This window comes from Toxorhynchites rutilus, chromosome 2 (assembly GCF_029784135.1).
Source record: "Toxorhynchites rutilus septentrionalis strain SRP chromosome 2, ASM2978413v1, whole genome shotgun sequence".
Classification (NCBI taxonomy): domain Eukaryota; kingdom Metazoa; phylum Arthropoda; class Insecta; order Diptera; family Culicidae; genus Toxorhynchites; species Toxorhynchites rutilus.
In genome coordinates this window covers 84122550-84149272 of record NC_073745.1, presented here as the reverse complement: position 1 = coordinate 84149272, position 26723 = coordinate 84122550, and the positions used below count along the sequence as shown (strand labels likewise).

Sequence of the window (26723 nt, the reverse complement as noted above, 5' to 3'; positions counted from 1 at the left end):
TTCAAAAAATAGGGATAGAAGTCAAGCTATTTAAATGGCTAGAATCATATTTGACTGACCGCACCCAAATGGTAAGATTTAATGGGGAAATTTCAAAACCAATAATTGTTACATCCGGAGTTCCTCAAGGCTCACATTTGGGGCCACTTTTGTTCATTTTATTTGTTAATGACGTTTGCGTTTTTCTTAACAGTATTAAGGCACTTATCTACGCAGATGATATGAAACTGTATATGGAAATAAAGAATGAAGAAGACTCTCAAACATTCAATAATGAAGTTGACATAGTTTATAATTGGTGCACTAAGAGTTTATTACAACTCAATGTTAGGAAATGCACTTTGATTACTTTTACAAGAAGAAGAACACCATTGAACAATGGTGTTATACTGGGTAATCAACCCATCAGTAGATGTCAACGAGTAAGAGATTTAGGTGTGATCTTAGATTCGAAACTAACCTTCGTGGATCATTATAATACAATCATCCATAGAGCAAACAATATGTTGAGCTTCATTAAACGCTTTAGTTACCATTTCCACGATCCGTACACAATAAAAACATTGTATATTACATACGTCAGATCAATCCTCGAAAACTGTAGTATTGTATGGTCCCCCTACATAACTTCACACGAAGACAGAATTGAATCTGTACAAAAACAATTTTTGTTATTTGCACTTCGTAAACTAGGCTGGTCTTCATATCATCTACCTCCATATGAAGCACGCTGTATGCTAATCAATATTAAAAGCCTAAAAGAACGTCGGAACTCTGCCATGATTCTATTTATTATTGATATCATATCACAACGAGTGGACTCAGAAGAAATATTAGGAAACCTGAATTTTTACGCACCGATTAGGAACCTGAGAAACCCTAACATTTTTTACATAGATTATCGAAGAACGAATTATGCCAAATATAGTCCTATTAATCGTATGATGAGCCTCTGTAACGAACACAGTGAAACAATTGATGTAACCATGTCAAGATCAATGCTCAAAGACTATCTGAACAGCATAAGATATCGTTAAATTTCACTGTAATATTTGGGCAGCATATTTAGTCTACGCTGGTTTGACGAAATAAATAAATAAAAAAAAAATTGATTCTGTAACTTTTTAAAATCGTCTTTTAAATTAAACGAATAAATTATCCAGCCAGCTCTCTTTAGATTTTTAGTTTTAAGTAAGTAGTTTTAAGTAGTATTAAGAATGTATCGGTCTACAATTTAGATTGACGACAATAAAATAAATAAAGTATCGCCGAATGTGTTGATAAGAGCAAAACTCGAGGAAAGAATTGTCCGATTTAGGGCTGTCTTTATTCTATCATATTTTCTGTATCAAACATTTATTCCATGTAACGGAGAAACATGTTATTTGCAAGTGGTTGGAAAATCTTGAACGAGAATTGTGTCTGAAAATAATCTGATACTATAATGATGAGTTTTGGTAGAAGTACTAGGAATTTGAAGATCAATCAATGAACAGTTCTGCGATTTGACCCACGAACTTGCGCTTAGTAAGAAAATGTGAATGTTTGAAGGTATTGATAACAAAAAACAAATTTTGGGCGGGACGAAATTTGCCGGGTCAGCTAGTAGATAAAAAACAATAAATGCGGTAAACTATTTTGCAAAAAAAAAATCCTTGGAAGAAATTCTTCATCCAAATCCAAGATGGTCGGATATAATCACGAATATTATCACCTCATTTTGTGTGGAATCACTTCAAAGAAATGAGATTTTGCACAGACAAAAATCCTCAACCACTTCTCGAGAGTAATATTTTCAAAATTTCCATGCTGTGATGAATATATTCCAATATATATCGACATTTATCATCATCTCAGAATCACAATATTAGTTTAGTTCAAAGACGTAACGCGCGATGTGGAATGTCTATTTAATATGTCTAATCGTTTCCAAGAGGCACAGAAGCCTCTTGAAAGAATCCATGACATCAACCAGAGAAAGCCCATCATCTTCTTCAGTAGGAGCCCATCATCAGTGGCACAATGAAAAATTCAACATATGTGAATGAGCGCATTAAATAGCAACCATCCACCCAACATCTTCCGGTTGCTCGACCGGGTCGTCACATTGGCAACACCAAGTGTTACCCCATCGACCACGGAGGGATACCACCGTATGTACAATGTACATTAACCGGGCCGGAAAGCTTTTCTGTGCATCCCACAAATTGGACGAGGAGCATCCCGACGCGTAATTGTGGCCGTCGTAACCATCAGTCAACTCGTGCCTGGAAATATAACAAACTTAACGATGTGGGTGGTTCGTGGCTTCTCCTGCACCTCATACTCCACCCTACGCCCCACGATTACGGTGGAGATACGAACAGATGCGGTAATTACGTACGGCTTTCCGGAACGATGACAAGAGACAATATCTTTAAACTGGAAGCCATTAGACTCCGCAACAATGGTGAATTGTACAGCGATCCATGTTTGGTTCAATGTAACACAAGCATTGTGGGGAAAAAACGTCATAATCATCCAACGATGGACAAATCTTCAAACTGTTTTTTTTTTCCAAATTATTCTACTTTTAAATAATGATCATGAATTTTGCTGCTCACAAACTGATTGTGTTCAGTGAATGAGTGATGATTCTCTGGTACCAAACTCGGCAAAAAGTGGCCCTGTCCGAAGATTATGGAAAGCGGCGGTAATGTTCTGAAGGTCATTTATCAAATCACACCTTCGGCAAGTGGTTTTTTTTCTACAAGGAAAACAAGGATAAGGAAAAAATCCAGCCACGAGTAATTGAAAGCATGGAGCTCTGACTTGATTGTACCGGTATCAAATACGAACCAGTCATTAGGCGTTAAATTGTGACTTCATCAGCAATTCGTTCGGGACGCGCTGTCTGAAATCCGCTGGTTTTTGGAAAGGGCCTTGATCCGAAGAGAACATGACTCTATCAAAGTACCACATTCGTTTGATGATTGCCCGAGTTGAAAAATTGCTTCTCTCATTAAGGTTCGATTTGAAGTTATTGCTTCGATAGTGCAATGTTCTGCTCTTCAAATGATTGAACAATTTTTTTAGTAATTAAAATTTCATGCAATACACTTTGAAAGAGAAAATGAAGCTGCGTTGAATAATTTTCTAGAGGTGAAAATTTGATTAAATAAAGCTTCTGCTTCATTGGAGCCTGCCTGTAGAACCTCATTAAAACATCACCTTCAAACGCCCACCAACCAGATTTACAAATTGCAAATCAATCAGTCTTGCTCTCATTAATCGGTGGGTTTCGCAGCGTAAATTATCAGAGGGAATAGGCACATACCTAGGTCGATATTAAAGAGACGTGTTTTTTTTTATTTCACGGGTTGTTCGATTTGTGCAGTACAATATGTAGAAATGTTGATAGTTTATCGATGTTTACTGTTTATTTATTATTTATTTATTTATTTGTTTGAAAAAGAGCATAATAATTGCTACATAGCATGTGGCTCATTACTGCTGATATAACAGAAACAATAATAATGATAAAATCAGACTATTAAGAAAAACTAAATGAAATGAATATAACAATTATGAAAATTTCTGTGTTCGGTAGGTCATTAATTATCAGGTATTCTTTGCATTGCTTCTTGAATGTTGTAAATGATTATTGATTCCTTAGATGAATGGGTATATATTTCCAAAAACAATCACCTCTTACGAATATAGGGAAACTTCGACAAACGTACCCTCGTACAGTACGTAGGGAAACATCATGAGAAAGGGTGGCTTCGTCTTCTGATTGAAGTTATTCATTAACTTTACTAAAACAGCAACACAATAATGTATTATAGACTACGTTTGTGAACACTTTATTATGCTTCGATATAACGTACAATTTTGAAAGCGAAATGTACGTTATATCGAAGTTTACCTGTAGTGTTTTTTTTCATATAATGCGGTTATGTGCGTCGATAAAACATATCAACTGAGTCTGTCACTTCTGAAATGCGTCAACTTCTTATATAAATACGAGGGACATTTTGTAGTAATTATTTTATTAAGCAATTGATAAGAGCTTGATTAACTAAAAAAAATATAAAGCTGTGGAAAGAATAACCTACAGTAAGAGCAATGTTCGCTTTGTAAGAGAGAAACGCTGTCCAGGCGGCTAAGAAAGCAAACGAAAATCAATTTTTTAAAAACAGTAAAATTTAAAAAAATATTTTTTTTAGAGGTTCATGTGAAGCAGAGATGCCTGCAGATTGTATCCATATAATTTCGACATGAATCGGTTCAGTAGAACTTGAGATATCGTGTACGCCAGTTTGAAAAAACTAGTTTGGCGTCGTGTACAAATTACGTAACGCGATGAGGGGGGGGGGAGGTGGGTCGAGGTTACGTTACTTTCTGTGTATTAGAGATAGGAAATTGCGTTACGTGGGGGGGGGGGAGGTGGTCCAAAATCCGGATTTTTAGCGTTACGTAATTTGTGCACGACGCGTTTCGAGAAAAACGCGATGGAAGGTTAACAACTAAACGTATTGTGTAGATTCCAATTATCAAATTCTGAGCTTCATTATCACAAAAAAAATTATGTTTTGAAAAAAATTAGCATCTCCTCAAATGTAGATACAATTTAAATCATCGTTGAATACTCTACAAATTGTTTCGTTATTCATACCATTGTAATTAATATACAATCATTCCATACCAAACCGATACAGTGGTTCTCAGATTTTCGTCAGAAGTGGTAGTATTGTTCTTTATCGCAAACATTTAACCAGTATTTTTTTAATCTTTTTATTAGGATGTCCATTTCCAATTTAGGGTGGTCCGAAAAATCTTTTTTTTTTCCATTTTTTCCCAAAAATGACTTTTTTTCAAAAATTCAAAACGAATGTTTTAAAAATTCATAACTTTTAGGGCCCTCAACTGGCCATCTTTGTGTGTTATTCTAGCTACTACGTCCATGCATCAATCATCATGTGATGGTGATCCCAGCCTCTCACTCCACTTACAATCTGCTGCATCGGTGATTGGTTCTATATATAACACAACAATTGAAACCTCACATCAACAGTCCCGCTGTGTTCAACAGTGAATATTCCAACAATAAGAACATTCTTACGCCGGAAAATCCACAGAATACGAATACTCTTACGCCGAAAAAGCTAATGTGTAATATATATAAGAAGTGTCTTTATTCCGATGCATGAATGACTTGTTGGTTATTGCATGAGCTATTCATATATTTTTTTTCAGAATAAAAAAAGCTTTTGAAAAAAAATATTTTCATTTAAATTTTTTTTAATTTTTTGATATCTTTTTTAATTTTATTTCGTCTCATAGTTTTTGAATTATAATTTTTTGTTATTTTGAGCTTTTTTCAAACATTTTTAGAAAATACAGTAAAACCTGTTTTTGTGCGGTTTTTTGTGCGGTTTTCTGTTCTTGTGCGGTATATGAAAAGAAGCATTTTTGACGAATTTATCGTCCATTTTTTTTTTTTCGATGGTTTACATTTCAGTGCGAAAAAAGCATATTTGCGTCTCAATTATCCACTTCTGAAATCATTCCCCTCCTCCCATCAAATGCTCTAAGTTTTTCTAAGTTTTTGCATGACATGATATCTAACAGCATCTCGTTTCGGCATGTATCTAAAAGCACAAAACTGCCACGCGCAACCGAAAAGGCATCTGTCCCATCGCAAAGCAGGGAAACAAAAAGAAATTGAACGGTGAACGGCGTGGATTTGAGTTATTTTCTTGGGGGAAACTTTTTTTATGCGATCCCTATCTACCGCACAAATTTTTTTTTTTTCAAAATGTGTACCGAACACGGTTTTTAAAGCTACTGGTGAAGTTTTGCAAAAAAAGGTTTGCTTGTATTTTAACCCAAATCTATAAGACCTGAAAAATTTTAGTCATAGAATGAAGATATTGTTCAGATTTTCATTCAAAATATCAAATAAATTTCTAAAGTTTTTTCCGAAACCTTTTTTCTATTCATGAATATGCCAAGAACATGTCAATCCCGAGAATTAACACACAAAAAATATTACGAGTAAAACATTAGTTTCTCAGGAGTTTCCATGCAAAAATGCCATATGTTTTAAAAGCTATTTTTTTTTTTATATAAATCGTTTATTTTTACAGGCTCAGTTACATTAGTTTAAAGGAGCCGAATTCTTAAGTATATGTTTTAAAACTATACATAAATAATTTTCCTAACACTATGGTTAGTAAGGTGGAAAACCGATTACTCGCGGTTTACTCGAGTTTAGAGGGTGACATCTTTCAGGAAAGGGATGGGATATAAGGGAATTGTTACAATGTTGATGATCACACTCGATTCTTAAATCTATTGTATATTTACATTTCAACTTATTTTACTGTTTATACCAAGGGGGCCAATCGCTCGCAATGGATGAAAAGGAGGGTATAAGGACATAGGTACAATCACACACGAAGATCGATAGCTTTAAGGAAAACATATATTTGGGTCATGTAATCAAGGTCTAACCGAGCCAACACATCTCTCACCGGCACATTGGGCTGTCTTCCTCGGGCCCGAAGGGAGTTTTCTAAATTCGATCTGGCGACAAGATACATCTCGCACGACCAAACAACATGCTCGATGTCGTGATAACCTTGACCACAGACGCAGAGATTGTTGCTGGAAAGATTGAAACGAAAGAGAAGCGCATCTAACGAACAGTGATTGGACATGAGTCGGGAGAAGGTGCGAATAAAGTCCCGACTCAAGTCCAGACTTTTGAACCACGGTTTGAGGCTAACCTTAGGGATAATCGAGTGAAACCACCGGCCCAATTCATCTTCGTTCCATTTGCGTTGCCAGTTAGCGATGGTATTTTTACGGACTAAAGAAAAAAATTCATTGAAGGCGATTTGACGCTGGTAAATGTCGCCTTCAATCGCACCTACCTTTGCTAATGAGTCAGCCCTCTCATTACCCGGAATTGAGCAATGTGAAGGGACCCAGACAAAGGTAATGACATAACAGCGTCTGGATAAAGCACTCAAAATTTCTCGTATTCTCTCAAGGAAGTACGGCGAGTGCTTTTCCGGCCTCACTGAACGGATAGCTTCGACAGAGCTAAGACTATCCGTTACAATGTAATAGTGTTCAACAGGTCGTGAGGCGACGCTGTCCAGCGCCCAGTATATCGCTGCCAATTCAGCAATATACACTGAGCAAGGATTCTGAAGACTGTGGGAGGTGCTAAAAATTTCGTTGAACACTCCAAATCCTGTGGACTCATTCATAGAGGACCCATCAGTAAAGTACATATTATCACAATTGATACCCCCATACTTTGAATCGAAGATCGTTGGAGCGATCCTCGATCGTTGATAATCTGAATATCCATGGATATCCTGTTTCATGGACAGATCAAAATGCACAGAGGAATTGATGTAGTCAGGAAAACAAACACGGTTGGGAATATACGAAGAAGGATCAACCTGCATGGAGATGAATTCATGATATGAACTCATGAATCCGGAGTGAAAATTTAGCTCGATCAGCTGCTCAAAATTCCCGATCACCAATGGGTTCATAACCTTACACCGGATGAGGAACCGAAGAGATAATAAATTGAAGCGATCTTTTAGTGGGAGTAGGCCTGCCAAAACCTCGAGACTCATGGTATGCGTTGAGGGCATACATCCCAACGCAATACGGAGACAAAGATACTGAATTCGCTCGAGTTTAATGAGGTGTGTTTTGGCAGCTGATTGAAAACAGAAACTGCCATACTCCATCACTGAGAGAATAGTTGTTCGATACAACATTATAAGATCTTCGGGATGGGCTCCCCACCAGGTGCCGGTAATTGTACGGAGAAAGTTTATTCTTTGTTGACATTTTTTACTCAGATACCTAATATGGACCCCCCAAGTACATTTGGAGTCGAACCAGACCCCAAGATACTTGAATGACATAGCATGAGTGATCGGTTTACCCAAAAGTTGAAGCTTTGGTTTTGCTGGTCTATGCTTCCTAGAAAAAACCACCATCTCTGTTTTCTCCGTGGAGAATTCGATCCCTAGCCCAATGGCCCAGGTTGAAAAATTGTTCAAAGTATCTTGTAAGGGTCCTTGCAGGTCGGATTCGTTAGATCCTACGACAGACACCACTCCATCATCTGCAAGTTGTCTTAGGCTGCAATTTTGTGTAAGGCAATTGTCGATGTCGCTTACATAGAAGTTGTACAAAAGGGGGCTTAAACATGAGCCCTGGGGGAGGCCCATGTAAGAGAACCGACTTACTGCCGAATCTCCGTGAGAAAAGTTCAAATGTTTCTCACAAAGCAAGTTATATAACATATTATTCAATAGAGGCGGCAGACCCCGAGAGTGTAATTTGTCTGACAAAACCTCTATTGAAACAGAATCAAAGGCCCCCTTTATGTCCAAGAATACTGAAGCCATTTGTTTTTTTTCGGCGTAAGCCATTTGAATTTCTGAAGAAAGCAACGCAAGACAATCATTCGTCCCCTTGCCCCTGCGGAACCCATATTGTGTATCTGAGAGTAAGGCATTCGTTTCAACCCAACGATCAAGGCGAAACAAGATCATTTTCTCCAACAATTTCCGTATACAAGACAGCATTGCTATTGGGCGGTACGAATTGAAGTCGGACGCGGGTTTTCCGGGTTTTTGAATAGCTATAACTCGTACTTGTCTCCAATCATCCGGAACAACATTATGCTCCAGAAACTTATTGAATAAATTCAACAAGCGATGTTTGGCCACATCGGGGAGGTTTTTCAACAAGTTGAACTTAATTCTATCCGATCCTGGAGCCGAATTGTTACTTGAAAGGAGAGCAAGAGAGAATTCTACCATCGAAAACTCGGAATCAAGATCGCACCTATCTTGTGGTATATCTCGAACAATTCTTTGCACGGGAGCGAAATCGGGACAAACCTTTCGCGCAAAATTAAAAATCCATCGATGTGAATGTTCCTCGCTTTCATTCGATGAAGAGCGATTTCTCATGTTTCGAGCCACTTTCCATAATTTTTTCATTGACGTTTCTCGTGACAAACCTCCCACGAAATTTCGCCAATAAGCACGTTTTTTACCTTTGATCAAGTTTTTAAATTGATTTTCAAGGTCTAAATACGTTTGAAAATTGTCAATGGTTCCTCGTTTCCGAAAAGCTTTAAATGCATTCGATTTTTCTACATAAAGCTTTGAACATTGGCTATCCCACCATGGATTGGGAGGCCTTCGGTGAATGGTGGAACCTGGGATGGGTTTCGTTTGAGCGCGAACGGCGCTGTCATGGATCAAACGAGAAAGGAAGTTATACTCCTCCAATGGAGGTAAACCATCTCTGGAATTGATGGCTAGAGTAATCGCGTCCGCATATTTTTTCCAGTCAATGTGTCTTGTGAGGTCATATGCCATGTTTATAGATTCAGAAGAATTCGACCCAATGGTGATGGAAATTTTGATTGGCAAGTGATCACTACCGTTGGGATCCTGGATTACATTCCACTTGCAATCTAACGATAGTGAATTCGAGCAAAGCGAGAGGTCAAGAGCACTTGGGTTAGCAGGAGGTTTAGGCACACGTGTTGTTTCCCCAGTGTTCAAAACGGTCATATTGAAGCTGTTACAAAGGTCATATATCAACAATGAACGATTGTCGTCGTACTGTTCCCCCCAGGCAGTTCCGTGAGAGTTGAAGTCTCCCAAGATCAATCGTGGCTCAGGAAGGAGTGAGCACATGTCAACAAGTTGTTTGCGGCTAACCGCAGCTCTCGGAGGCCAATACAAGCTGACAATACAGAGGTCTTTGCCTTTAATGTTTGCATGACAAGCAACAGCTTCGATCCCTCCAATAGGTGGAAGGTCAATTCGGAAAAATGAGTGGCACTTATTGATCCCCAATAGCACCCCTCCGTATCTGTCATCACGGTCCAAGCGTATAATATTAAAATCGTGGAAAGAGAGATCATCTCGCGAAGAAAGCCAAGTTTCGGAGAGAGCAAAAACATCACAATTGAACTTATGAATTAAAAATTTGAATGCATCCAATTTAGGGATAAGACTACGACAATTCCACTGTAAAACAGTGATATCTCCGACCTCTCTATTCAAATTAGACATCAAGAGAGATAATCATTGCAAGGAGGGGCCATGTTTGCATCAATTGTTGCAAAATTGTCTTTAGTACTGGAAGCATTGAGATGACAATGGTTCTGATGGAATCGGAAACATTAAAACACGTGAAGATTTGATCCACAAGGTCAGTCAACTTTATAAATCCCGATTGGGAAGTTGAGCTGGACGCAAAAAAAGGGACAGTTGGGGTTTTTGATGTCCCCTCGAGTGCTGGGTCGTTCGAAGGTGAACTATTCCCACGGAAGCCAGGAGGAACCTGATTTTGCTTGTCCGCTGCACTCGATATTTTAGGCAAGCTAACATGGGGTACCACCGATGGGACTTGTCGTTGAACTTTGGGAGTGGACACATTTTTGCGCCGGGAATTCCCTTTGAAAATAAACGGTGTGCCCTCGTTAGCTGTATCCGCTTCCAATTCGTCAACTGGCAGTGAAGCAAAGACATTGTTTGTTGGTAATGGTTGTTGAGCCAGTGGGGAAGCGCCCTTTAAGATATCCGCGAAAGTGCGTTTCGAGCGTTCCTTCAAAGAGCGCTTTTGTTTATCCCAGCGACTCTTGTAAGTTTCACAAGCTGAGAGCACGTGTGGGGATCCCCCGCAATATGGACACTTATGCTCAGTCGCACTGCAGGATTTCCCCTCATGTTGCTCTCCGCATGTGGCACAGCGCTCCTTGTTGGCGCAATAAGCTGCTGTATGACCAACTGACTTGCATTTGTTGCAAGTCATGGGCTTTGGCACGAAGAGTCGCACCGGCAGCCTCAATTTGTCCACCATAACGTAGTCAGGGAGGGCGGCACCAGCAAAAGTGACTCGAAACGAGTCGTACGGCGTAAATTTCTTTTCTACTCCTTCCTGGGTAACTTTTCCAAGTTGGCGACATTCCAAGATTTTGACTTCCATCGAAGGAAGCCTCTTGAACCTGCCAACTCCCATACTTTCTATAGTTTTGCACGTCAGACCCGTTTCAGATATAACGCCCCCAATTTCTACGTTATGGGAGGGAATAAAAACTCGATATTCGAGGATGAAATGCTTATCAGCAACAATACCGTTCGCGTCCTTTCGGTTAGTCACGACAACTCGCAGTTTGTTCGGTCTTACTTTGCAAATTTCCGAAACAGAGGTGTATCTTTTCAGATCTGTCATAATCTGTACGACCCTCAAGGCTTTACCATTAGGTTTGGGCCGGAAAAAAACAACCCAAGGACCAGCGTCAGGCGCATCGTCCGGATAAACCCTGACACGGGGAGCGGAAACAATAGGAGAGGAATTCGAGGACAAGGTTTGAGTGGGGACAGTAACATCAGAGGGGGGAAGGGATGTCGATGATTGGGTGGAAGTATTGGAGGAATCAGGGGAAAGGTTTGCAATCTTTTTTTTGGAGGGGGGCTTGGTAGTGTGAGTTGACTCGTCCCCAGAAGAAGAATCTTCGGGCATAGGAGTCCGTTTAAGGGACTTACTACACCCTGCTTGAGCAAGCGAGGGGGAGTCTGAAATGTCCATGTCTAGACCCCCACCCTCCTCCATTCTTAGAACGAACGATTATTATCTTTACAATTTTTTTATCTCACTTGTAAAAAAATAAAAAACTTAAATAAAATAAAAATAATCACATAAATTTGTTGTTCCGATATGCGCTCTGTTACCCTATTAAGGGAGACACAAAAGTCACGCGCTACGGAGACAACACAATAGCAGAAGTTATTGTTGTACTCAACTGAGCGTCAACCACGTGTTGACGATGCCGTTATGGTTATTGATCCACTACAGACGCCGATCCAGACCACTGCAGAGGCGCTGCTTCCTCGGTTCTGGCTGCTTTGGGCACTTTGGGCACTAATTCACCACAGAACACACGAGAAAAAAAAAACCAACTCGTTGGGGAGAAGAGAAAAAAAAACTTCGAGAACAATGCTTGAGGAGTGATGAATAGCACATCCAGCTCCATCAAGTTGTTAGCGAGGAATGTGATTTTAAAAGCTATAAAAGATAGAATTCTGACGTTTTTTTTTCTAATTTTCTATTTTTCTTAAACGATTTCCTACATTTCCTTCTTTGACCAAAACATTTTTTTCATAGATTCAGAGTTAGAAATTTTTGTAAAAATTGGGGTCGGAGAAGGTTCTTATGATAGTTCGAGACCCCTCCCCCTCTCTAATGGGGGGACTGCCATACAAATGAAACACAAATTTGTGCATTACTCGAGAATTAATCAAAAATCCGAGCCCAATTTGGCACGTGAAGGTTTTAGGATGCAATCTATGTCTCTATGGTGGTTAGACACTCCACTCCCATCTCTAAGGAGGGGCTGCCGTACAAATGAAACACAAATTTCTGCATAACTCGAAAACTAATCAAGCAAATTGAGCCAAATTTGGCATGTAGAGGCTTTAGGGGACACGAAACATTTCTATTGTGAATAGATACTCTTCCATCCCTCTGAAGGGGGGGGGGAGGTGCTACCATACAAATGAAGCATGGATGTCTGAAAAACTCAAGAACTAATCAAGCAAACAGAACCAAATTTGGCATGTGGAGGTTTTAGGAGGCAATAAATGTTTATAAGGTGGTTTGACATTCCTCCTCCTCTTTACAGGGGGGTGGGGGGGTCTGAATAACAAATTTGGTATATGGAGGTTATAAGAGGCAATAAATGGGCGATCTGACACTCCTCCTCCCCTCCCCCCTCGCTCGAGAACTAATCAGGCAAATTGAACCAAAATTTGCATATGGAGGTTTTAGGAAGCAATATATGTTTCTATGGTGATTCGACACACCTACCCCCTCTCTAAGGGCAAGGGGACTGCAATATAAATGAAACACAAACTTCTGCATAACTCGAGAACTCATCAAGCAAATGGAGCCAAATTTGGGATATGAGTGTTTTCATGTACGAGAAATTTTCTATCATGGTATGACACCCCTCCCTCCTCTGGAATGGAGAGGGGGTCCCATAAAAATAATACAGATATTTCAACCAAACATATTCGAACCAAACATGACAATTGAAAATTTTCGGAAAACTTTGAAGGAAAATGGGAAAATTCAATTCGCATATGTTCTACAATTACATATTGATAAGCGTTTTTAGTCCATTTGATGTTTGCGCTAACCAAATTGATATTCGTTCGAAAATGGAAATGGATTTTCTATATGTCTTCTATCTATATAAATAATAAAATAAGTAAAAAAAGTTAAACGGTTTAATTGGGATTAAACATAATAATGTACTAAAAGCTACAAAATAATTAGACAAGTAGCAGTTAGCAGTTATCACACCTCTCCTTCATTAGTCTAGGGCATTGATAAGACTAAAATAAAATCGCAGGACATATCATGAAGTCACTAATTGTGGATAATGGAAATCCAACGTGCCCCACGATTTTATAGTGTGTTCTCCAAGTCAAGTTCGTTCGTTTGATACACATATATCAATCAACCTTTTTTTTATAAGATGATATGGAATCAGCTATTTTGTAGCGGCAGCCAAATTAGATTTTTCAAGATAAGCAGTTTCAAAATGACAGCAGAGACAAAGGTGTTTTATAAATTCGGTCAGTTCCTATTGGTCAAATTTCTAATAATGTGGGAGAACCCTACAGACATACAAATATACATACAAACAGTTCAAGCTAAATAAAACCGTTTAATAAAGTAATTTGCTATTTTGTGATTGCGAACATCTTAGATTTGGATTTTTCATGATCTTCTGTGATCTACTATTCAAGCCCTTTAACTTGATACGCATATTAACGGGGTTTTGACATAATATGTAGTCCGCCATTTGGTAGTGGCAGTAATCTTGGATTTGCATTTTCCATAAATAATCGTATTCTACTAGTGAAGCCCTTTGATTTGATACCCATATAAATGAGGCTTTCATTTGATACCCTGGCTGGTAAACGACTAGACTGAGCGTACCATCGGTACTCCGCGTAACTGCAGGCATAAAATAGACCCCATTCGTGGTCCTTAGCTTCTTGTCCAGTAACTCCTATCCCTACCTCCCCGCGGTGCCGACTGGGGTACGAGTAACCATAGTGAAGATCGGGTAACCAACCCCGGTGGGATCTTGGTCGTATGCTGACAAGGAAGGGGTCCTATCCGAGCGTCTGTTCACCATGGAGGTGCGGCTCAAAACAGCGTCTGTTCCCATGTTAGGGGCGGCTGATCACTGTCTTCGTGCCAGCGGGGGCTCTAAAAAGAGCTGTGCACGTCGGTCCTCCGGCGAGACAGGGGGTTGGGGGCAGGCCTAACAAGCCGCCCTATAAAAACAAAAAGTTACAAATAACACAGAAGTAAATACGGATCGAAACAATCGGCAAAGACCTAGGCGACGAAATAAGGACTACGATTGGAAGCTTGGAACATGGAACTGTAAATCGCTATACTTTGCAGGTTGTGATAGGATAATATACGACGAACTCCAACCCCGCAAATTCGGAGTCGTAGCGCTGCAGGAACTTTGCTGGACAGGACAGAAGGTATTAAAAAGCGGGCATCGTGCGGCTACCTTCTACCAGAGTTGTGGCACAACCAACGAGCTTGGAACTGACTTTGTAGTGCTGGGTAAGATGCGCCAACGCGTAATCGGCTGGCTGCCGACCAACGCAAGGATAAGTAGACTGAGGATCAAGGGCCGTTTCTTCAACTACAGTATCATCAACGTGCATTGCCCACACGAAGGAAGACCCGACGACGAAAAAGAATCGTTCTACGCGCAGCTGGAGCAAGTGTATGACAGCTGCCCACAAAGGGACGTGAAAATTGTCATCGGAGACGTGAATGCTCAAGTAGGGCGAGAGAATTTTTAGACCGGTGATTGGGCCGAATAGCCTGCATGCCGTATCAAATGACAACGGCCAACGATGTGTGAACTTCGCAGCTTTTCGTGGTTTGGTATTCCGAAGAATTTTCTTCCCCCGCAAGGATATCCATAAAGCTAATTGGAGATCACCTGACCAATAAACAGAAAATCAAATCGACCACGTACTAATCGACGGAAAATTCTTCTCCGACAACATCAATGTTCGTACGTATCGCAGTGCGAATATAGATTCGGGCCACTACCTAGTTGCAGTATGCATGCGCGCAAAACTGTCAACAGTGTATAACACGAGATGAAGTCGAACGCCGCGGCCCAACACTGAGCAACTACGGGACACCGCTGTTGCCATGGAATACTCGCAGCAGCTGGAGGCAGCGCTACCAACGGAAGAGCAACTAGGCGCAACTACTCTTGAAGATGACTGGAGGGATATTCGTACAGCCATTGGTTGCACTGCTATAGCGGCGCTAGGGACGACAGCCCCGAACCAATGGAACGACTGGTTTAACGGCGAATGCAAGCAGTTAGTTGAGGAGAAGAATGCAGCCAGAGCGAAAATGCTGCGAGGAACATGCAAAACTCGATCTTCCGCATGAAAAAGCGCCAGCAGGAAGACAGGGATCGCGAAGCGATGGAACACCTGTACCACGCAAACGATGCACGGAAGTTTTACGAGAAGCTTAATCTCTCGCGCAAAGGCTATGTGCCACAAGCCGATATGGGTCGAGATTTGGAGGGTAATCTTCTCACTAACAAGTGAGAGGTGGTTGAAAGGTGGAAACAACATCATGACGAACATCTTAACAGCGATGCAGTAGTGGATGGAAGCGGTACGACGATAGATTTAGGAGCACGTGCAGTCGATGGCCGTTTTCCGACCCCTGATCTCCAAGAAGTAGAGAAAGAGATTAGACGGCTGAAAAACAATAAAGCCGCTGGTATCGACAATTTACCGAGCGAACTACTAAAATACGGTGGTGATGCACTAGTTAGAGCACTGCACTGGATAATCGTCAAAATTTGGGAGGATGAGCGTTTACCGAAGGAGTGGATGGAAGGGATCGTGTGTCCAATCTACAAAAAGGGCGATAAGCTGGATTGCGGTAATTACCGTGCGATCACGCTGCTAAGCGCCGCCTACAAGGTACTCTCTCAGATACTTTACCGCCGCCTATCACCGTTTGCAAAGGAGTTCGTGGGACAATATCAAGCGGGATTTATGGGTGCCCGAGCCACCACGGACCAGATTTTCTTGATACGACAGGTTCTGCAGAAAGGTCGCGAGTTAAATGTAGCCACACATCACCTTTTCATCGACTTCAAATCAGCCTATGATACAATCGATCGGGACAAGCTATGGAAAATTATGCACGAACATGGTTTTCCGGATAAACTGATACGAATGATCAAGGCGACGATGGACCGTGTAATGTTGTAACGTTTTGTTAATCCCAAGAACTTACATCGACTAGCGCCATCTTAACGTCGACGGAGAATGTTCCGTTTTCAAGTCATTCCTTATTCAATCTCCACTCCATCTTCCCTGCGATGTTAAGTGGATCGGAAATACGTATCCTACTGAACAAAAAAAGAGAGAGAGGTTGACAAAGAAGTGGGAAAGGGAGAAAAAGTTTCGATGAAAGAAAGAGAGGAGCTCGGAAACGAGAGCACTTTGGTGGGGACCGCGAGAACCGTGAGTGGTGAAAATACGAAACGCGCGCGGAAAATTGAATAAAAAACGACGTGGTGGATAAAAAAAGCGAGAATACGTTTCCGTGTGACGTGCGAGTGTGAGTAGTGGGAAATGTTACCCGAGCGAATGGTGAAAGAGTTTCCCGCTCGATGAATCCTGACGGAATTCCAGGACGCAGTGCAAGTTCCCCCGAATTCCCCACAACGTGTTGGATCCGCAACATCCGGTTACTGGCAGTTCCTACCATTGTGCCGTGAGTGATAGATACAAAAAAAAAAAAAAAGTCTATAAACCCGAAATGTCGTCCTTCCCCCCTTTGAGTTCCCTTATTGTGGGTAGGATCGCCCCTATACGGCGTTAGTGGCTTGTCGCGGTCTGGGAACGTTCGTTACAATGTGTGTGGTTCGAGTATCGGGGATCCTCTCGAGTCCCTTCGAATCTCGGAGAGGGCTAGAGGGCATCACAGCAAGGTGATGGGCTTTCCTGCCTGCTATTTAATATCGCTTTAGAAGGTGTGATCAGAAGAGCGGGGATAGACACGAGTGGCACGATTTTCCGAAAATCAGTCCAGCTTTACGGCTTCGCAGACGACATTGACATTGTGACACGAAACTTTGAGACGATGAAGGAGACCTACATCAGACTGAAGACTGAGGCCAGTAGGATTGGACTTGTCAGCAATACGTCGAAGACAAAATACATGCGAGGAAGAGGCTCCAAGGAGACAAATCTTAGCCTCCCACCAAGAATTCAGATTGGCGGTGACGAAATCGAAGTGGTAGATGAATTCGTGTACTTGGGCTCACTGGTGACCGCCGATAATGACACCAGCAGAGAAATACAAAGACGCATTATGGCAGGAAATCGTGCTTACTTTGGACTCCGGAAGACGCTACGGTCGAGTAAAATTCGCCGCATCACGAAGTTAACCGTCTATAAAACACTGATTAGACCGGTAGTCCTCTACGGCCACGCCATTAGTGTATTCGAACGTAAGGTGTTGCGCACCATCTACGGTGGAGTACAGATGGATGACGGAATGTGGAGAAGGCGAACAAACCATGAGCTACACCAATTACAAGGAGAACCACCCATCGTTCATACCGCGAAAATCGGCCGGCTGCGTTGGGCTGGGCACGTCGTTAGAATGTCGGACAATAGCCCAGTGAAAATGGTCCTCGACAACGACCCGATAGGAACGAGGAGAAGAGGTGCGCAGCGGGCAAGATGGCTCGACCAAGTAGAAGCCGACTTGCGGATCCTACACAGACTGCATGGCTGGCGACAAACAGCTATGAACCGAGGTGAATGGAGACGACTTTTGTGTACAGCACAGGCCACTGGGGCCTTTTGCTGATTAAGTAAGTAAGTAAGTCATTTGATACCCATATTGATGGGGCTGTAAAAATAAATATATGGCACCAATTTGTGGCGGCGACCATTTTGGATTTGCATTTTTCATAAATAACTGTAGAACTCAGTTATTTATGAAAAATGCAAGTGAAGTGAAGTGATGCCCTTTCATTTGATACCCATATTGATAGAGTTTTGAAAAAAAATATATATCGCGCCATTTTGTGGTGGCGACCATTTTGGATTTGCATTTTTCATAAATAACCGTATTCTACTAGTCAAGTTCTTTTATTTGATACCCATGTTAATGAGGTTTTGAGAAAATATATAGTCTGCCATATTGTAGTGACAGCCATCTTGGATTTGTATTTTTCATAAATAACCGTATTCTACTAGTCAAGTCCTTTCATTTGATACCCATATCGAAGAGGTTTTGAGAAAATATGTGATCCGCCATTTTGTAGCGACCGCCATCTTGGATTTTCAAGATCATGAAATACGCAGTTTTATAATGACTACAGAGATAAAGGTGTGTTCCAAAGTTCAGATCAATCGGTCAACAGAAAGGGTGTCCAATTTCTATTAATGTTGGTCAGCGCTACAGACAAACTTGTTACAAATATACAAACATACAAACATACAAACAGATTACAGAGCAAGCTAAATAAAACCGTTTAAAAATAGCTGATTACTTTCCCCGACGTGGATATATTGAGCTGGACCTAATTGATCAAATTGTTTGCTTGCGACTCGATACATGAGCCAATTGAAAGGAATAATTTCTCTGATTTCTGATCTCCAAAATCAGGTCAGTGAATCAGCAGAAGCTGAAAACAGTGGTTTAAAGATGAAAAGCACGCCTTTCTTAAAAACAGATGGAGAAGCGATTTTTAAGGGTCGAGTGATTCTGAACTGTTCGGATTTTATGAAAAATTCATCCGAACATTTCATCCATCGTATTAAAGACGATTGTGCATTAAATATTTACTGTTTTTTCCTTCTTTTCCCCTACCCCAAGTCGCGAAAATTCGGAAGCCAGGCAAGTGGCTCGGTTGGGACAGAATGAATTTTCAAAACGCTGCTCCGAGGGTCGGTTGTTTTTTTTTGTGAATTGAATTGAAGTTGAAGTCAAACTGATTTGATAAAAAAAAACAAGTCACGTACTTCATCCGCTACTGACCATTCCCAGCATCGTATGTTGACCATGACACTGCTGCCGAGCAGGTGACGTAAATTTATTGCTCTTTATTCAATCAAGGATGCACTCACGTCCGACCTGGCGCTCCTCGACGAATAGCTTTTCCGTGGTGAAGAAGCATAGGTGGTATGACGATTTTTGATAGGTGGCTGTGGCTTCCTGTGTGGCACGTACGATTGGAACACCTAGCTGCAGTTTCACAGCGGGTGGTAATTTCCCAGAGACTTTGTTCAACATTGGTTGGAAGCAACCTTTTTAAATTCTCCCCTGCTAATAACTCTAAACAGAAATTCCATAACAAATATACTACCTCACCAGAACGAAAATAATCTTCAGAAATGGTTCGCTTCTGAAGTATTCCATGATGAAACTCACGTGGCAGCGACGAATGCCAAGCGAAGCATATGTCGTCTACATATAACATATTTTCTGTTTTATCCATTGCCAAATCATACAAAACATTATTGCGAGCTCTAGAGCCTTCATACCGAAGGTATAATTTGAAATTTCGCCGAATCAAATAACGTTTTCTGGTTATTTTGTTTGAGCAAATTAAGTCAAATTGCGCAATTAAGTTCTTATTGTTTCCTTTCTGTACCAAGAATACCTGTTTTTCTCTGACGAGGCTCGTTGATTCGGGATTGCGCGAACAACAAAAAACCGGAAAGCGCACGAATTCAAATAAAATTACAACGTCAAAGAAAAACACCATCGCACAATATCGTCATCAAATATTAAAATAAAAACTTCGCCGCGAAGAAAAAATTCCCGTAAATTTTCACAGCTCATTATCCTCGGTTGCGTGGGATTTGATGGGGGAGGGGCCGGAGCCTACGTTATCGCATGGCTTTATCCCCTTCTGTCTTCCTTCCTGACAGCTTTACGACCCGCTTGCTTTCTATGGTGTGACCCGGGTTACACTTACTCATAGCTCAGCGAATAAAAACTTCCACCGCGCGGGCACACCCTCACCACTTTCGCTGATCTGCGAACCCCAAAATCCCTGGGTCTTACCGTTTAATCTCCCCGTATAATGCTTACCTCGGCAATTAAATAACTTTGGATAATCCCTGCGCCTCCGGCGGGTGGTGGCAATTTGTTTTGGCACGCGTCAGCGTTATAAAAAATAACCACCGTTGGGCTCGAGGAGACGGGCAGGGGATGGACTTCCTGATTGGTGTTTCAGGAGGATTAATTAGGTATTTGGGTTCATTGCGTGTAGCGGAGTGACATTCCACATTCCACTTAAATCACGGATTCAGTGTTTTAAGCGTTTCTAATCGGTTGTTAGGATCGATCGGGATTAGTTGTATAATGGGGATTTATATTACAAAATAAAAAAAATCGATTTTGTAGCGCTTCCTCAAATCTTGCCGTCCTAAAAAACTCCGACACAACTTAAAGCGGATCAGGGGAAGATAATAAGAGAAAAGAAAATTGTGAATATTTAATGCTCAATTATCTTTAATGCGATGAATAAACTGTTTAGATGAATTTTGTATTATTGCCTGGGAAGCTCAGGTCATGTTGCCCCCGAATCCCTCCTGGGGCGATTTTTAATGTAGGCTTACATTAAGACTGTGTTCTGTGTACCTATCCAAACAGCCAGATTTTTTTTGGACCGTAAGCTTACATTTCGTATCACAGCAAAACAGGTCCATCATTCAGCTGAAAATGACATATTCTGGGAAGTGAACAATTATTTTCCATTCAAAATCTCACGAAACATGCGAGTCGTAAATAATAAATTCGTGGAAGTTTCGCTGAAGGTTGCTCTCATTCGTTGTGAAAAAAAAATTTTTTGGAGCCTCGGATAGTTAAAGGTTAAAGTTGGAGATGTTCTTAACAACCGAAGGGAGCTCATGGTTTCAATGGATTTTTCAAGGACACCGGAAAGACATTCAGGGTAAATTAATCGATCGATGAATGTGCAGAAGGCGGAAGTGATTGATATCGAGATCTTACGTGGGGTGTTTTAGGGCGTGTTATCACTGCTACATGATGCCTCTGTGACGAAAACGAGCTATGCTCCGCGCGTGTACTAATAGCGAACGACTTGGTATGTTGATGTAGGGTTACGTTTTTGATTTCTATGTAGAGGATCACATAAAGAAATTGAGAACGAGATACGTAACGAAAATTAAAGGGATTTCCAATGAATATTACGCGAACTCGTGATTATATGTTACATGTTACTATATATACCAGGAGTGGCCAAAGGGTAGCTATTTCTAGTCGCCCGCCAAGCTGATATTTACACGTTACTGATATTCATGTTACCAAAAAAAATCACCTTCAAATAGGATGTGTTGTAAAGCAGCTGAACTCACACAATAATCATTGAAATTTATTGCTACCTGTATACATGGGGTTCTTGAATTTTCATCTTTTGGTTTTCTCCTTCACATCAACTCAATACGGAATACTCAAACACATACCCATACGAGTGCATCACATTCTTGTGATGCAGTCGTGGTGCGTTTGGCATTCTTGTTATGCGGGGATGCCAAATTTGTAGATATGTACACTAATTTGCCGAAACTTTATTCAAGAGACAGTTTTTTTTCCGTTGTAAACATATTCGGACTCTGATTTTCAGTTGCAAACATTCTGCAGTAGTAACAAAACTAAATTGTGGTTTCCACGGTAGCAAATGAAGTATGAAGTATTTTACAGAAATTCAAACACATTTATAGACATTTCGGTTTAAATTTTTGAAAAATATGGCATTACTGTTGTAAAGCAAATCAATTGGAGAAAGATCATCAAAGCGAGCATAAGCATTTCCGTTCTACCAGTCAAATTTAAAAAAGTGTGCTATAGAAAGCGAAAGAAAGGAACAACAACGCAAACTTTAAACATAGTAGTTCAGTGGTAAGTTTCATAAAAGCACATGGGGACCTTAGTCGCCTAGCTGAAAAGCATGTTACGGGTTTTCAAACTATCATTTTATTATAACTGTTATCTTCTACTTTGCAGGAAGTTTCATCACTTGTCACTTTATTAGAAGCAATGCAATACGTTCGTGTACCAGTCTCAAATACTGACGGCAAACTTTTCATGTAAGATTCCACTTTCACCATTAGGCTCTTCTATTTTATTATTAATGAATTTTATTTATATCAGCTTCTTTATTCGATTAATAATGAGTCTCCCGAAAACAAGTACCAAGAAGCCGAAAACATATCACTTTAATAGTAAATGGGAACAGGAGTTCTTCTTTACAATGAAAAATGATAAATGTACGTGCATTATTTGTTTTTCAACCGTTGCATTCCCAAAAAGAGCAAATGTCAAAAGATATTTTCGAGGATGCCATAAGCAATACGAGAGTAATTATCCGTTTGGCACCGAGTTACGGAAAGTTAAAGTGCAATAACTGATGACACAATTGAATAAACAGCAATCGTTTTTTTCGAGATCAACTTCTAAATCGAAAACAGCCACAATAGCCTCATTCAAAGTGGCTGAAATTTTATTAAAACATAAGAAGCCTTTTGAAGACGGTGCAATATGGAAGGAGAGTTTTATTGAAGCGGGAGAATTATTATTCGAACATTTTAGCAATAAATCTGAAATAATTTCTTCAATCAAAGAAATGTCACTGTCGAGGAACACCATTATGCGAAGAACAGAAGCAATGAATAAAAATTTGGAAGAGATGTTGAAAGAACATATCGATGAATGCCGGTTCTTATCCTTACAGTTCGACGAATCGACTGATGTCACTGATACCGCACAGCTATGCATATTCATAAGGATGTGTTTCCAGGATATGTCTGTTAGAGAAGAACTGTTAACGATTTTACCAATGAAGGGACAAACGAGAGGTCGAGATATATACAACTCGTTCAAGTCCTTTATTACTGAAACAGGATTTCCAATACAGAAATTGGTATCGATTACGACTGATGGAGCTCCTTCTATGGTTGGAAGTGAGCTGAGCCGTGCCAAATTTCTTAAAAGATTCTTAGATCTTTTACCAGAAATAAAAGAATTTATAAAAACTGGCAATAAATCATATCCTCGATTGGATGATTATAAGTTGGTACATGATCTCGCTTTCCTTTGTGACATCACAGCGAAGCTGAATGATTTAAATTTGAAACTTCAAGGAAGAAACAAAACGGTGACTGAAATGGTTAGTGACGTAAATGCATTCAAGGGGAAACTCACACTCCTAGAAGCACAATTAAGAAGAGGAGATTTGAAACAGTTCGAGAACATGGCGGCTAAATCCACAGATGGTCACATCTATGAATATGATCGTTATGCTGAGAAAATTTCTGCACTACGAAATTAGTTCCACAGACGATTTCAAGATATTTCTGAACTAGAGGACATAATATTGTTCATATCATTCCCGTTCAATGATGGAATCAATATTGAAGAAATATCAGTGAAATTAAAAAAAATTCTGGACGTGGACCACATACTTATTGAAAATTAAATCCTCACTTTGAATAACGATATATTTTTGAAATCAAGAGCTATTTTTGAAAACTGGAAATAGTCATTGGAATTTACTTTGCGAGGAAAAGTATCCATGTTTATGGAAATGTGCTGCATATTTGACAACATTTTTTTTTCAATTCTATAAAAACAAAACATCGCTCTCGTTTGATAGATGACCATTTGACAGCCTATTTACGAATAGCTATTAGTACTTATGAAGAGCAATATGATAAGCTTGCCGAAAATATGCAATGTCACGTTTCCAGCGCTTCATCAGATACAAGATAATCATTTAAGATAATTTGTATTGAAAATAAAATTGTTAGCAGTTAAAAAAATAAACAAAAGATCTTTTTATTATAATAAATAGTTTTTGAGAAGAAATAAAACTTGTGTATGCTTGGAACAACTAAATATATATTTATTTTACGATTAAATATTGAATCACTACTTATTCATGATCATATATTATGTTGGTAGCCCGCCGACTGAATCTGAAAAAAAAAGTCGCCCGTAGTGGTGAAAAGTTTGGCCACCACTGATATATACCATTAGAATGTAAATTTATCATACAAAACACTTACCAATTCAAACACTTTGCGGTTTGTTAAGAGCGACATATCAAATTAAGCCAATTAGCTAACCAACTTACACATTTGCCAATTAATTGAATTCCAGTCGCATATATCCAGTCTAGTCACATAGAAATATTGAACGAAGACTGAAAACATGTTAACATTGAAAAATCATAACATGAAAACGAAAAATTATACATCTCTGATTTTTGGATATGTTATGTAAAAATACATCAAGAAAAAATATAAAAAAAATATAGCTTCCTTGGTCTCGAAACCATGTAAACTATAAAAACTAATACAATAAATAATTACGAAATCAAAATCCATTTTTTTCGCAAGTCTAATATCTTTCAAAAAAGACTATCTAATTGGCTTTAATTTTATGTGTCAATCATCTGAATCGGTCCAGCAGTTATGGTTATGAATTTTTGTGTTGGATAAAAGAGGATAAAATTTATTTTTCGAACCATCGGTTAACTTTAAAAAATCATAACGCAAAAACGAAAAAAACGCCTCTCTGGTGTCGACGTATGTTATGTGAAAAATTCAGTTTTCCAGAAAAAATATAAAAAAATATAGCGCCTTTGGTCCCGAGACTATGGAAACAATAAAAAACGAATACAATCAATAATAACGAAGGCAGAATTCGAATTTTCTGCAGGTATAGTTTTTTTTTCAAAAAAGAGGTTTTAATTTGATATGTCGACCATTTGAATCGGTTTAAAGGGTGTGTCACATCAAATTGAATCACGGACAAAACGCTGTAGAAATTCGCCCAGTAGACCGATCCTTTTGAAAATTCTAGACAGTAAAATAAAAACTATTAAACAACTTTTGGCATTTTCTTTTTATTCATACTTCGAGCCCAAGCCCGTATGCTCGCACCTTCCTCTTTGCCCCGTCCATAAGGTTCTGTACAACGTCAGGTTGTAGTTTTTTTTGAACAGAAATCCATTTTCTCTTGAAGCCCGCCTCCGATTTGACAACTTTTGGGTTCTTCCGGAGGGCCTGCTTCATAATCGCCCTTTATTTCTCTATTGGGCGAAGCTCCGGCGCGTTGGACGGGTTCATTTCCTTTGGCACGAATGTGACCCCGTTGGCTTCGTACCACTCCAACACGTCCTTTGGATAGTGGCACGAAGCGAGATCCGGCCAGAAGATGGTCGGGCCCTCGTGCTGCTTCAATAGTGGTAGTAAGCGCTTCTGTAGGCACTCCTTAAGGTAAACCTGCCCGTTTACCGTGCCGGTCATCACGAAGGGGGCGCTCCGCTTTCCGCAAGAGCAGATCGCTTGCCACACCATGTACTTTTTGGCAAACTTGGATAGTTTCTGCTTGCGAATCTCCTCCGGAACGCTGAATTTGTCCTCTGCGGAGAAGAACAACAGGCCCGGCAGCTGACGAAAGTCCGCTTTGACGTAGGTTTCGTCGTCCATTACCAGGCAATGCGGCTTCGTCAGCATTTCGGTGTACAGCTTCCGGGCTCGCGTCTTCCCTACCATGTTTTGCCTTTCGTCGCGGTTAGGAGCCTTCTGAACCTTGTATGTACGCAGGCCCTCCCGCTGCTTGGTCCGCTGGACGAATGAACTTGACAAATTCAGCTTATTGGCGACATCCCGGACCGAACTTCTCGGATCACGTCTAAACTGCTTAACTACGCGCTTGTGATCTTTTTCACTGACGGAGCATCCATTTTTGCCGTTCTTCACCTTCCGGTCGATGGTTAGGTTCTCGAAGTATCGTTTTAGTACTCTGCTGACCGTGGATTGGACGATTCGCAGCATCTTACCGATGTCCCGATGTAACAACTCCGGATTTTCGAAATGAGTGCACAGGATTAATTCACGACGCTCTTTTTCGTTCGACGACATTTTTCCAAATTTACGAAAAATTGACAGTGAAGCATGGCCAACGTGATCTATACACTCTTATCTGATTATAAGCGAAAGCTGAAGATATAATTCCTAAAAATTAAATTTCTACAGCGTTTTTTCCGTGATGCAATTTGATGTGACACACCCTTTATATACAGCGCGGACTCGATTGTATACAGTTTTTGATTTCTTTTCACTGTATATAATCGAGTCAAAAAAAAAATTGTGTTATTCGTTTTTTTTGCATGTATTCTTTGTTTTTTGAATATTAAAGAGGAATTTGGGTTTTTATTCAACCCCTTAAAGTCAGAAAACACCTTTCTCACATGAAAAAAATAAATTTATCCGGATTCTTTCAGAAGGTGATAGACGATCATATTTGATGAAAAAAACCTTCTACGCATATGTTCGATTTTCAACAATGACAGAGTTATAGAACTTTTTTTTTGTTTCGGACTCTGTTGCCTCAAACTGGCTCTACATTACAAAGTACGCTAAAGAAGACGATTTTGTTGAGTTCATTTGAAGATGAGAAAATTATGTACAGGATATAGTAGTGGAACATCTAAATAAGTGGATTTTAATAACACTTTGGAAGTGAAAAACATAAAA

General features: G+C 40.0%; 2 protein-coding genes across 4 annotated transcripts in view; both read left to right on the top strand.

The window, feature by feature from the left end:
* Positions 1-26723, top strand: part of LOC129768417 (neuropeptide Y receptor type 2) — a 283678-nt gene that overhangs the window by 69848 nt on the left and 187107 nt on the right. The window lies entirely within an intron of this gene.
* Positions 2045-14948, top strand: LOC129765886 (uncharacterized). Its single transcript, XM_055766325.1, has 2 exons — positions 2045-2153; positions 14533-14948. Exons 1-2 carry the CDS (start codon positions 2045-2047, stop codon positions 14946-14948), a joined length of 525 nt encoding a protein of 174 aa, XP_055622300.1.

Coding starts and splice junctions, on each gene's coding strand:
- LOC129765886 (XM_055766325.1), top strand. CDS start 2,045: ATGAGCGCATTAAATAGCAACCATCCACCCAACATCTTCCGGTTGCTC. Junction 2,154..14,532: donor GACCACGGAGGGATACCACC/GTATGTACAATG, acceptor TATACTTTGCAG/GTTGTGATAGGATAATATAC.